This window comes from Amblyraja radiata, chromosome 7 (genome assembly GCF_010909765.2).
Source record: "Amblyraja radiata isolate CabotCenter1 chromosome 7, sAmbRad1.1.pri, whole genome shotgun sequence".
NCBI classification, from domain to species: Eukaryota; Metazoa; Chordata; class Chondrichthyes; order Rajiformes; family Rajidae; genus Amblyraja; species Amblyraja radiata.
Genome location: NC_045962.1, coordinates 71,824,042 through 71,837,822, shown reverse-complemented (window position 1 = coordinate 71,837,822; position 13,781 = coordinate 71,824,042). Strand labels below are relative to the sequence as shown.

The window sequence follows — 13,781 nt, the reverse complement described above, 5'->3', positions numbered from 1 at the left end:
CTCCGACCGCGGGACATAGGTACTCGCGGTAAAGTGAAGCCGCGGTCTCAATTAATAAGCGGCCGATTCGCGAACGCGGAGCCGCGGATCATCTCCGCGGGTGGGCGGGGGGGGTTGGGGAGGCTGTACATTGTGGCGGTCGTTTTCAGACCCCGACAACGGGGGAAAAAACGGAAGGATATCGATTGCTATTTATAGGCTTCCATTGCAGTGAGAAATGGTCAGATATCCCTCCGTTCTTTCCCCGTTGTCGGGGATCTGAAAACGACCGCAACAGACGGCACTATGTACAGCCTCCCCCCCCCCCCCCACTGCCTGCCCGCGGAGATGATCCGTGTCTCCGCGTTCGCGAAGCGGCCGCTTATTAATTGAGACCGCGGCTTCACTTTACCGCGAGTACCTATGTCCCGCGATCGGAGCACTTTTTCCCAGTAAGTTTACGCAGGCAGCTCCGAGATCAGCTGTAAAAGACTTATTACTCTACAACAGGCTGGCATTCGTGACAATGTTTAATTGACTGTCTTATGGATACATATCGTTTAGGCCCTCAATTTCATGAATGAATGAAGTAAGTGAATGAATGAAGTAAATGAATGAATGAATGAATTTATTCACATTATAAAAGGGTGCAATTAAATTAATTAAACTCCATACAGATAGATTTTCATGAATTCAGACTTTAGATCTTACCTTTTAGTTAGAGTTGGTCCCTGGCTGTCTAAATCTTTGTGTTCCAGGACCTCAGCAGGGACTTTGCTTTCAAGGCTTTCTTGCACTTTAATCCACTTCGCAGCACTTTCTTCAGCCTTTTTAATGCTTTTCCCACTAAATACAATTACCTGCTGCAAGTTTCCACGACATTTATTCCACAGAAGAACAAATAGGAATCTCCAGTAAAACAGGCATCTGTGAAGCCCCCTTAGCCATTTTGTGTGCTAGCCTGAAACAAAGCGCGTGATTGGCCAACTGGCAGACAACTCAATGTTAAAGGTGCTTTGATTGGACTAAAAATTACCCGAAAATTTTCCGGTTTTTCTCTAATTTAATAAAAATGTGCAAGTCTTCATATCGAGTTTCAGGGGTGATTTATATAATTTGTTTTACACAATATGTGAAAATTTCATGTAGTTTGGTGACTTGGGTCACGAAATCCCATTTCTAGACACATTTTTGATGCTCGGCCCACAGCCTAATTGCCAATTTAGTCCACCACATTATAAAGGAAATGATAAGAAATCATAAGAGAAAATTCTTTATTACTTAAAACAGGCCAACCAAAGAAAAATGGATGGAGGCGAAAGAAAATTCAGATGCTGGAATCTTGAGCAAAGAACAAAATGTTGGATGAACTAATGTAATCTGTCTGAAGAACAGTCCCGACCTGAAATGCCATCTGTCCATTCCCTCCACAGATGCTGCCTGACCTGCTCAGTTCCCCCAGCATTTTGTATTTTGCTAAAGAGAAAAGGACAATATGAAGAAAGCCCTTTGACTGTGGAGTCAAAGCTAAATACATCTGAGTAATTTCAAACTGGTTTCAAATGGCATCAGTAGGAAGAGAGTAAAAGCTGTGTCTGATTTGGTAATAGACACAAAAAGCTGGAGTAACTCAGCAGGACAGGCAGCATCTCTGGAGAGAAGGAATGAGTGACGTTTCAGGTCGATACCCTTCCTCACACCTGGCAATCAGGTTTGCGTCTGTTTTGGCAATAATTGTCACAGATATGGCTTATGTTAAATATAGAAAATGCTACAATGCAAAAGAAAGATTTGCTTCTGTAACAAGGACAAGAAACAAAGAACTTTTCTGTGTGCCAAATAAAAATCATTTAAATTTTTCATACATCAACATTGTGAGGTAGAGAACATCAAATCAGCATCAACTTGTAATTCTTTAGAGCTAAACACCTCTCAATTATTTATGACAGAGTGCATTCAACCACCAAAATGATCCTGGATGCAAATTTATTCTAAATTTAATACTAAAATTAGAATATGCAAAAAATCATGACCACTAGCCACATGGAAAGGATCTTCATTGGGCCCCAGAACATCAAACATATTAGATTAGTTAGGATTGGTTACAGTTAAATGTGTTTGGACGGGATTAGGAACATATCTCAGCCATAAGTGTCCATTAAATTAGGTGATAATCTACGAGGACATCAATAGCATTTTGCAAAAACTTTTTTTTTTTAAATCTAGGTGGAATTTATTTCCAGTTGCACTTATTTGTTGCATTAATAATAATAATAATAAATTTTATTTATGGGCGCCTTTCAAGAGTCTCAAGGACACCTTACAAAAATTTAGCAGGTAGAGGAAAAACATGTAAGGGGAATGAAATAAATAGTAGAGACATGACTAGTACACAAAGTAAAGACAGAATTCAATTCAAAAATTCATTACAGTAAACACAAGCAAATCTATACCTTACATTCAGCTCAAAAAGTAATTCCTTACATTGAGCTCAAAAATCTGTGTCCAGTGTTGCACAGTGTAAGGGTTTCACTGTTAAAATCAAGGCTTAATTGATATTTTGTGGGTTTAAGATAATCCCATGGCAATATGTAAAGGACTTGGAAAATGTCCAATATTTATCCCCTGCGGCACTTCTAGGGGAGATTATTATTCGTTATTAAATTGCTATCTTTGTAAATTGTTATGCACATATTATCCACCTTGTTGGCTATGATGACAAATCAAAAATGCAGTGATAACAAATCAAAAATATTTTGCTGGCTCTAAAGCAATGTGGGTTGTCATATAATGGTGTGAAAGGTGCTATATAAATCAGGGTTTTCCTTGGTAAAGTCACTGTTGTTTAGTAAAGGCACTATTCTTCAGCATGGCAATATTGGTTCATAATTCATATTATCCAATATTACATGACTACCCCAGAACTTACCATATAACCAAATTTCCTGATATGATGGCATCCCACAGAGTGGCATTCTTCCTTTGAAACACACCTCTTTGAAACTGATTCACTCCTGCCACGACTTGTAAATCTGTGCACCGTAAGGCAATACTCTGTGTCTGTGCCATAAAAAGACAACAATGTTGTAAAAGCTCTTTGAAAACATTCTGAAATCCATAAAAACAGAGGGGGAGGTGCTGTCTCTCTATACAAATATTATTCTGTCATAAAATAAGGCATTTAGTTGCTCACAATTTTAACATTTGGTCCTCTTAGGCAAATAAAGGGGAGGCGGAAGCTCAAGTGGTTCAGCAAACGCACTACCCTAATAACAGACTAATGGTGTTACAATTTGACCAAGACACATACCTTAATTCTTTGATCATGACATTCTTTGCATTTTTCACCATAAAGTCTCAATTTTATAAAAGTGGTCTTGCCTCCAGATAATTTTAATCGTAGCATTTTAAAATATAATGGTTAGTTCCAAGAGAGGGACAAGTGTTAGACCATTTCTACTCCAAAGTCAACAGTAGGTTGGGTTCTGTATATTGAACATAGAAAAGTACAGCACAGAAACTGGCCCTTCGACCCACAATGTCTGTGCCACGACAAACTCATTTAATTTGCCTGCACATGATCGATATCCCTCCATTCCCTGCATATCCGTGTGCCTACCTAAAAGCCTCTAAATTGCCACTATTGTATCTGCCTCCACCATCACTGCTGGCAGTGCGTTCCAGGCACTCACCACTCTGTGTAAAAAAACTTGTCCCACACATCTCCTTTAAACGATGCCCTCCAGTCTTTGAAATTTCCACCCTGGGAAAAAATGTTCTGACCTTATCAATGCCTCTCAGAATTTTCTACACTTCCATCAGGTCTCTGCTCAACCTCTGGTAGTCTAGGGAAAACAATTGAAGTTTGTCCAACTCTAATGAGATGAGACCTTAGGATGAGATGGTATCTACTCCATGGTTAGTTTCTTATTAGAATATTTCCTTCTGAACACATGCTATAAAATTGCACGCAAGTCCATATTTTCTTCTGAATATTTTATTCATCTTTTCTATAGTTTTGTGGATTTTGCTTACACAGCTGTTTCTGGATAGGGGATTTGCAATGGCTTTTATAGGTTTAGCATTACCAGTAAGCATTGCATAGATGAAGTTAATTGCATGGTTCGGGAGGCCCACCTGTATTATAGAACATTTAGAAATAGTTTCAAAGAGATGTTTTTCAAGGAAGGAATGTCATAATGTGGGCTGCGATCACATTAGGAATTTGATTATGCTTTAAGTCCCAGCACAGACACTTTGGGTTAAATGGTCCCTTTCTGTGCTATGGGAAACTAAAAAATAGAAGTAAGAGCAGTCCATTTGGCCCCTTTACCCTTTGGTCTTCTTCACCATTCATTAAGACTGTGCCTCGATTCTCTTAATATCTGAAAATCTATTAACATCTATCTTGATGAAGCTTCCCTCATGTCTCCCTCGATCTGATGCTAATGTTCAGCAGAAAGCTGAGGAGGCCGTCAATGGACATTTTTAAGGCAGAGATTGATAGATTCGGGATTGATAGACAGTGACTAGTGGGGTACCGCAAGGCTCAGTGCTGGGACCCCAGCTATTTACGATATATATTAATGATTTGGACGAGGCAATTAAATGCAACATCTCCAAATTTGCGGATGACATGAAGCTGGGGGGCAGTGTTAGCTGTGTGGAGGATGCTCGGAGGCTGCAAGGTGACTTGGATAGGCTGGGTGAGTGGGCAAATGCATGGCAGATGCAGTATAATGTGGATAAATTTGAGGTTATCCACTTTGGGGGCAAAAACAGGAAAGTAGACTATTATCTGAATGGTGGCCGATTAGGAAAGGGGGAGATGCAACGAGACCTGGGTGTCATGGTACACCAGTCATTAAAAGTAGGCATGCAGGTGCAGCAGGCAGTGAAGAAGGCGAATGGTATGTTAGCATTCATAGCAAAAGGATTTGAGTATAGGAGCAGGGTGGTTCTATTGCAGTTGTACAGGGTCTTGGTGAGACCACACCTGGAGTATTGCGTACAGTTTTGGTCTCCTAATCTGAGGAAGGACATTCTTGCCATAGAGGGAGTACAGAGAAGGTTCACCAGACTGATTCCTGGGATGTCAGGACTTTCATATGAAGAAAGACTGGATAGACTCGGTTTGTACTCGCTAGAATTTAGAAGATTGAGGGGCGATCTTATAGAAACTTACAAAATTCTTAAGGGGTTGGACAGGCTAGATGCAGGAAGATTGTTCCCGATGTTGGGGAAGTCCAGAACAAGGGGTCACAGTTTAAGGAAAAGGGGGAAATCTTTTAGGACCGAGATGAGGAAAACATTTTTCACACAGAGAGTGGTGAATCTCTGGAATTCTCTGCCACAGAAGGTAGTTGAGGCCAGTTCATTGGCTATATTTAAGAGGGAGTTAGATGTGGCCCTTGTGGCTAAAGGGGTCAGGGGGTATGGAGAGAAGGCAGGTACAAGATACTGAGTTGGATGATCAGCCATGATCATATTGAATGGCGGTGCAGGCTCGAAGGGCCGAATGGTCTACTCCTGCACCTATTTTCTATGTTTCTATGATTAGTAAGGGTATCAGGGGTTATGGGGTGAAGGCAGGAGATTGGGGTTGCGAGGGAAAGATAGATCAGCGCTATTGTATGGCAGAGTAGTCTTGATGGGCTGAATGGCCTAATTCTGCTCCTAGAACTTGTGAACCTATAATGTCCATAACTATTCACCAATGGCAAGGAAAAATATTTCCAAAATATATTGATTCCACAAGGAGCCAGGATTTTTTTTAAACTGAAAAAATAGTTCCGCCATCAGAGAGGCTGCTACCTCGCGACACATGCGGCCTAAGTTTGATCCTGATCTCAAGCGCTGTCTGTGTGGAGTTTGCATGTTCTCCCTGTAACCATTTCGGCTTTCCCCAGGTGCTACAGTTTGTTTCCACATGTCAAAGATGTGCGGGTTGGTCCATTAATTGGCCACTGTAAATTGCCACTGGTGTACAGTGCATGGCAAAATTTGGGAAGAGTTGAAGGGAATTTGGGGAGGATAAAATCATGTTAGTGTTGGATTACTGTAAATGAGTACTGATGCTCAGCTTGGACTCAGTGGGCCGAAGGGCCTGTTTCATTGGTGATTGACTCAAGACCCCGAATGATCTGGTCAGTTTAGTTTAGTTTATTGTCACGTGTACCGAGGTAAAGTGAAAAGCTTTTGTTGCATGCTAATCAGTCAGCAGAAAGATAATACATGATTATGTTAAATAAACAATTCATTTCTTAAAAAGTTATTAGCCCTTAGATTTATTGTGGATAAGTTCATTTCCAATGTGACTATTATACTTCGGTGTAACCTTCTTGTGTTGTGAAGGTGGGTGACGCGGAGTGTCGTAGCTTGACATGACGGTGACACGGAGTGTCATACAACTTGACCATTTTTAGGGCGATTATGGGCATCAGTCGCTGATGTTCGGAGTCGCCGAAAAAATAGTAAAGTGGGACTGGCCCTTAACCCTGTTTCTTTCTCCTCTGTGCTGCTTTGTCTGCTGGGAGCTTCCAGCATTTTTTGTTGTCATGTTGGATTTCCAACACCTGCAGTTTTGGAATGTGGATGGACTTCTTCCCTCTGAAGAAGGATCTCGACCCAAAAAACATCACCCATCCCTTTTCTCCAGGGATGCTGCCTGGCCCGCTGAGTTACTCCAGCACTGTGTGTCTATCTTCAGTATAAACCAGTATATGCAGTTTCTTGCTACATACCTGCGGATTTGCTTTGCTCCAGAGTTTTACGAGCAGCTTGTGTGACTCGGTGTCAAGTTTTATTTAATCACATTCTGTGAATTCCTGGGATGTTTTGTTACATCGATGGGATACTTGTTCTTTTGTTGTATGAAGATAACATGTTAAACTTGCTACTACGGAGAACTCTATTGTGGGAAGGGATCACTGGTCAAGCAGAGAAATCAATTCAAGAATGTGTTCACAGCATCTTTGAAGAAATGCATCATTTTCACTGATTCCTGGGAATCTCTGATCCAAGACTGCTCAAAGTGGAGATGGAGCTTTTGGGATGTCATTGTAGAACAATATAGCACACCAACAGCTCATTCAGCCCACAATGTTGAAACTGGACATGATGCCAAGATAAACTAATCTAATTTGCCTACACATGATCCAATCCCTTCATTCCTCCAAATCTATGCACCTATCTAAAAGCCTCCTAAATGTCACTATCGTATCTGCCTCCACCGCCACTCCTGGCAGGTCATTTCAGGCACCCACCATGTTCTGTGTAAAAATATACAGCTACACTTTATATTACAATTTGAGGTCAATATTTTTGTATGGCTCAAACAAATATTCTAACATTTTTCACAGATCATTCAATGCAGTTCTTTAAACATGAAGTGAAATAAAATAAAGGACAAAAGACAGAACCATACTTTTTGGTTCCTGGAATCCAAGATGGTGCCCAGCCCAAGCTGATCACAGAAGTGGATCCGCAATAACCATATAACCATATAACAATTACAGCACGGAAACAGGCCATCTCGGCCCTACAAGTCCGTGCCGAACAACTTTTTACCCTTAGTCCCACCTGCCTGCACTCATACCATAACCCTCCATTCCCTTCTCATCCATATGCCTATCCAATTTATTTTTAAATGATACCAACGAACCTGCCTCCACCACTTCCACTGGAAGCTCATTCCACACCGCTACCACTCTCTGAGTAAAGAAGTTCCCCCTCATGTTACCCCTAAACTTCTGTCCCTTAATTCTGAAGTCATGTCCTCTTGTTTGAATCTTCCCTATTCTCAAAGGGAAAAGCTGATCCACATCAACTCTGTCTATCCCTCTCATCATTTTAAAGACCTCTATCAAGTCCCCCCTTAACCTTCTGCGCTCCAGAGAATAAAGACCTAACTTATTCAACCTTTCTCTGTAACTTAGTTGTTGAAACCCAGGCAACATTCTAGTAAATCTCCTCCGTACTCTCTCTATTTTGTTGACATCCTTCCTATAATTGGGCGACCAAAATTGTACACCATACTCCAAATTTGGTCTCACCAATGCCTTGTACAATTTTAACATTACATCCCAGCTTCTATACTCAATGCTCTGATTTATAAAGGCTAGCATACCAAAAGCTTTCTTTACCACCCTATCTATATGAGATTCCACCTTCAAGGAACTATGCACGGTTATTCCCAGATCCCTCTGTTCAACTGTATTCTTCAATTCCCTACCATTTACCATGTACGTCCTATTTTGATTTGTCCTGCCAAGGTGTAGCACCTCACATTTATCAGCATTAAACTCCATCTGCCATCTTTCAGCCCATTCTTCCAAATGGCCTAAATCACTCTGTAGACTTTGGAAATCCTCTTCATTATCCACAACACCCCCAATCTTGGTATCATCTGCATACTTACTAATCCAATTTACCACACCTTCATCCAGATCATTGATGTACATGACAAACAACAAAGGACCCAACACCGATCCCTGAGGCACCCCACTAGTCACCTGCCTCCAACCCGACAAACAACCATCCACCATTACCCTCTGGCTTCTCCCATTCAGCCACTGTTGAATCCATCTTGCTACCCCTGCATTTATACCCAACAGTTGATTAACCTTCTTAACCAACCTCCCATGAGGAACCTTGTCAAAGGCCTTACTAAAGTCCATATAGACAACATCCACTGCTTTACCCTCGTCAATTTCCCTAGTAACCTCTTCAAAAAATTCAAGAAGATTAGTCAAACATGACCTTCCAGGCACAAATCCATGCTGACTGTTCCTAATCAGACCCTGTTTATCCAGATGCTTATATATATTATCTCTAAGTATCTTTTCCATTAATTTTCCCACCACTGAAGTCAAACTAACAGGCCTATAATTGCTAGGTTTACTCTTAGAACCCTTTTTAAACAATGGAACAACATGCGCAGTACGCCAATCCTCAGGGACTATTCCCGTTTCTAATGACATTTGAAATATTTCTGTCATAGCCCCGGCTATTTCTACACTAACTTCCCTCAATGTCCTAGGGAATATCCTGTCAGGACCTGGAGACTTATCCACTTTTATATTTTTCAAAAGTGTCAGTACTTCTTTTACTTTGAAACTCATAGTATCCATAGCTACTCTACTAGTTTCCCTTACCTCACATAATTCAATATCCTTCTCCTTGGTGAATACCGAAGAAAATAAATTGTTCAATATCTCCCCCATCTCTTTTGGCTCTGCAGATAGCTGTCCACTCTGTCTCTCCAATGGACCAATTTTATCCCTCGTTATCCTTTTACTATTAATATAGCTGTAGAAACCCTTTGGATTTACTTTCACCTTACTTGCCAAAGCAATCTCATGTCTTCTTTTAGCTTTTCTAATTTCTTTCTTAAGATTCTTTTTACATTCCTTATACTCCTCAAGCACCTCATTTACTCCATGCTGCCTATAATTATTGTAGATCTCCCTCTTTTTCCGAACAAGATGTCCAATTTCCCTTGAAAACCAGGGCTCTTTCCAATTTTTACTGTTTCCTTTCAACCGAACAGGAACATAAAGATTCTGTACTCTTAAAATTTCCCCTTTAAATGTCCTCCATTTCTCTTCTACATCCTTCCCATAAAACAAAATGTCCCAGTTCACTCCTTTTAAATCATTTCGCATCTCATCAAAGTTAGCCTTTCTCCAATCAAAAATCTCAACCCTAGGTCCAGTTCTGACCCTCTCCATAATTATATTGAAACTAATGGTATTGTGATCACTGGACCAGAAGTGCTCCCCAACGCATACCTCCGCCACCTGTCCCGTCTCATTTCCTAACAGGAGGTCCAACACTGCCCCTCCTCTAGTAGGTACCTCTATGTATTGCTGCAAAAAACTATCCTGCACACATTTTACAAACTCCAAACCATCCAGCCCATTTACCGAATGTGTTTCCCAGTCTATGTGTGGAAAGTTGAAATCTCCCACAATCACTACTTTGTGCTTACTACTAATATCTGCTATCTCCTTACATATTTGCTCTTCCAATTCTCGATCCCCATTTGGCGGTCTATAATACACCCCTATAAGTGTTGCTACACCTTTCCCACTTCTCTGTTCCACCCAAATAGCCTCCCTAGATGAGCCCTCCAATCTATCCTGCCAAAGCACTGCTGTAATATCTTCCCTGACTAGCAAAGCAACACCTCCACCTCTTGCCCCTCCAATTCTATCACACCTGAAGCAACGAAATCCTGGAATATTTAGTTTCCAATCACAGCCCTCCTGCAACCATGTTTCACTGATCGCCACAACATCATACTTCCAGGTGTCAATCCAGACTCTAAGCTCATCCACCTTTCTTACAATGCTCCTAGCATTAAAATATGCACATTTAAGAAACCCCCCGCCTCTAATTCTCTGTTTATTTCCTTTATTTTCTTTCTCCTCTTGTGTCCGGTCACGCATTATAATCGTTAAAATCTACAGATTCACTTTATTCCCTTTATCAAGTATCTGTACACTGTGGACGGCTCGATTGTAATTATGTATCCTATTGTCTTCCCACTGACTGGTTAGCTTTTCACTGTACCTCGGCACACGTGACAATAAACCAAACTAAACTATTATTCTTTGATTTACATCTGAAATATTATGTAAAATTAAAATATCCAGACATACTGACCGTCTTAACAACTTTCTTCAATTGTTCAAGTAAAACAGTCAACCCTATTGAAAATGTTTGTTTACAAAGAAGCCTTTGGAGTATCCATCACACCTTAAGCTGTACATTTGCATGAAAAGCCTAGTGAAATTGACCAACCCCTTCCCTTTGGCCAGAGGGTACTCACTCTGAGGGCACCATTTATCTTCAGCCCATCTGTTACACTCATAATTGTCCAAAGCATTGTTGCAAGTGAAGCACTTGAAGCTCTTTGGAAATGGGGTTGCTGTAAACAGAGAGAAAAGGCTCAGGAAATGAGGACCAGCTAATCGTTCTATTGAACTGACCAGAAAGGTAAACCACTGCATGAAAGAATCAAAGACTTGTTACAGTGTGGAGGAAAGACATTTGGCTTCCTAAGTCCACCCAGCTGATTGTACTCCTAGCTATTTAGTCTCAATCCCCACACAGCCCTGAAAATTCAGTCTTTTGCACTGGAATGGTCAGTAAATATTTATAGTATGCAACATAAGTATAAATTGAACAGCGTGTACCTAATTCTTACCCACGCACTGTTGGCATCTCATTTGAGAATCTGGAATGCCCAGGAGCTCAAATGTTCAGGAACAGAGGAGATTACAAAAGGTGGTGAACACTGCCAAGTCCATCATGGGCACTGACCTCCCCACCATCAAAGGGATCTATAGGATACACTGCTTCAAAAAGGAGTCCCGGTTCGACCATGGCCTCCGAGGTAGTCTGTGTGAAGTTTGCATGTTCTCCCCGTGACTGCGTGGATTTCCTCTGGGTACTCAGGGTTCTCTCCACATCCCACAAACGAGGGGGGCTGCAGGTTAATTGGCCTCTATAAATTGTCCCTGGTGTGTTGGGAGTGGTCAGCACAAATTATTGTGGGATTTTAAACACGATTTGCATTTATGCCCATTAACTTTCCAATATCCTTTCTGCTGCTCTTCAAAGCAACAGCGTCACGCTGGCAATTTGCATGCTGCTTTTGTGCAAGCCTAATTCACCTCAGAATGGCTGACCCAGCTTCAATTGCAAACATGATGACATGCAGGTTGGTGCATTGCAGGTTTCCACCAGTGCATGTAGAAACAACAGCTCTTGGGAGCATCTTGGTATCTTCACTGTTTACTCATGGAGATACTAAGGTGAGAGGGGAAGGATTCAAGGTGAGAGGGGAACGATCTAATAGAAACCTGAGGGGCAACTTTTTCACACAGTGGGTAGTGGGTATATGGAACAAGCTGCCAGAGGAGGTAGTTAAGGCAGGTACTATTTAACAGATATTTGGACAGGTACATGGATAGGACATTTTTAGAGGGATATAGGCCAAACGCAGACAGGTGGGATTAGTATAGATGGGGCATTCACCTGCATTTGGCCCATATCCATCTAAACCTTCCCTATCCATTCGCCTGTCCAAGTCATTTAAAAAATATTTTTTTCTTGTGCCTGCCTCAACCACCTCTTCTGGCAGCTGGTTCCATATACCTACAACCTCTAAATAGCAAAGGTTGCACCTCCAGTTTACATTTTCTTGCCCTTCTCACCTGAAATGCATGTCCTCTTGTTTTTGATCCCCCTAACCCTCTGTGTATTCACCTCACGATCCTATACATCCCTATTAGATCACCTCCTGGCCTCCTGCACTCTAAGGAATAAAATCCTAGCATGCCCAGCCTCTGCCTATAACTCAGGCCCACAAGTCCTGGCATCATTCTCGTAAATCTTCTCTACACATTAGTCCTCGGTCTCCTCCATTGTCAGAGTGAGGATATACGCAAATTGGAGGAACAGCATCTTATATTTTAATTAGGCAGCTTACAGACCATTGGTGTGAATATTGATTTCTCTAACTTCAAGTAACGCCGGCATTCCATCTCTCTTTATCCCTCCCCCACCCAAGTCGCACTAGCATCTCGTTTTCATCTAACAAACAGCGAACAATGGCCTGTTTCCTTTATCATTGTTCTTTATATCATCGCCTATATCTCTCATTTCCCTTATCCCTAACCAGTCTGAAGAAGGGTCTCGACCCGAAAAGTCACCCATTCCTTCTCTCCAGAGATGCTGCCTGTCCCACTGAGTTACTCCAGCTTTTTGTGTCGTCTTCTCGACACTCTTCCCAGCCTTTGAAATCCTTCCTCTCGCGGGGGAAGCAAAACCGAACACAATGAATAAAGTGATGATGGGTGGTCACATGAATGATTTACAACAAACAGACAGGTCAGATTGACGACGGGTGTCCTTGTGCAGTCGTTAGATTTACTTACGAGACATTGGCGGCATCACGTTATGAAAGTTGACATTTCTGCTGAGGCCACAACCTACGAGAAAGATGAGCAGCTGGAAGAGAACAACTGCTGGAGTTCCAGGCATAGTGTCCGGCAGAATTAAGTATCAACACCAGCTGCACCTAATGGAACAAGAAAACAGCATTTTAATGGACAAGTTAATTATCCTTAAGGGCCTGTCCCACGAGCATGCGACTCCATGCGGCAAGCGCGACCTAAAGGGCCTGTCCCACCAGCATGCGCCTGCATGTGGCAAGCGCGACCTAACGTGGTCGCTTGAGCCGTACGGCCTCGCGGGGCCGGTCCCACTTCGATCGCCGGAGCCGTATGGAGTTGTGCGGAGCTGGTCCCAACATCGCGCGGGGCTCCGAAAAACTGACCGTGTTTAAAAATTCCGCGCGGCAACGGCCTGCCGGCCCACAGCCGCCTCGACGCCGTGTCACTCACTCGACCTCCACGCGGCTCCCGCTTCTGGTTTGGTTGCGCTTGCCGCATGCAGGCGCATGCTGGTGGGACAGGCCCTTAACTAACATCTTCAGTTTTCAATAAGAGCGGCCAATGTTTGGTTTAGTTTGTTGATTCACACATGGAGCAGTCTCTATCTTGTAAACTCATTTGCAGTAGAGTCTTTAGTTTAGTTTAATGATACAGCACTGAAACAGGGCCTTCGGCCCACCAAGTCTGCACCAACCAGCAATAGACAATAGACAATAGACAATAGGTGCCGGAGTAGGCCATTCACCCCTTTCAGCCAGCACCGCCATTCAATGTGGTCATGGCTGATCATCCCCAATCAGTACCCCGTTCCTGTCTTCTCCCCATATCCCCTGACTC

General features: G+C 42.3%; 1 protein-coding gene across 3 annotated transcripts in view; it reads right to left on the bottom strand.

The window, feature by feature from the left end:
• The window catches only part of lypd6b (LY6/PLAUR domain containing 6B), a 154,524-nt gene that overhangs the window by 2,461 nt on the left and 138,282 nt on the right, over window positions 1-13,781 (bottom strand). For all 3 annotated transcript variants that reach the window (XM_033024730.1, XM_033024729.1, XM_033024728.1), the window contains 3 exons: window positions 12,927-13,069; window positions 10,814-10,912; window positions 2,909-3,039 (listed from right to left, as the gene is read on the bottom strand). In XM_033024730.1, coding sequence (XP_032880621.1) covers window positions 2,909-3,039; window positions 10,814-10,912; window positions 12,927-13,032 — 336 coding nt within the window. In that variant the 5' untranslated portion in view covers window positions 13,033-13,069. The remainder of the gene's footprint in view (window positions 1-2,908; window positions 3,040-10,813; window positions 10,913-12,926; window positions 13,070-13,781) is intronic.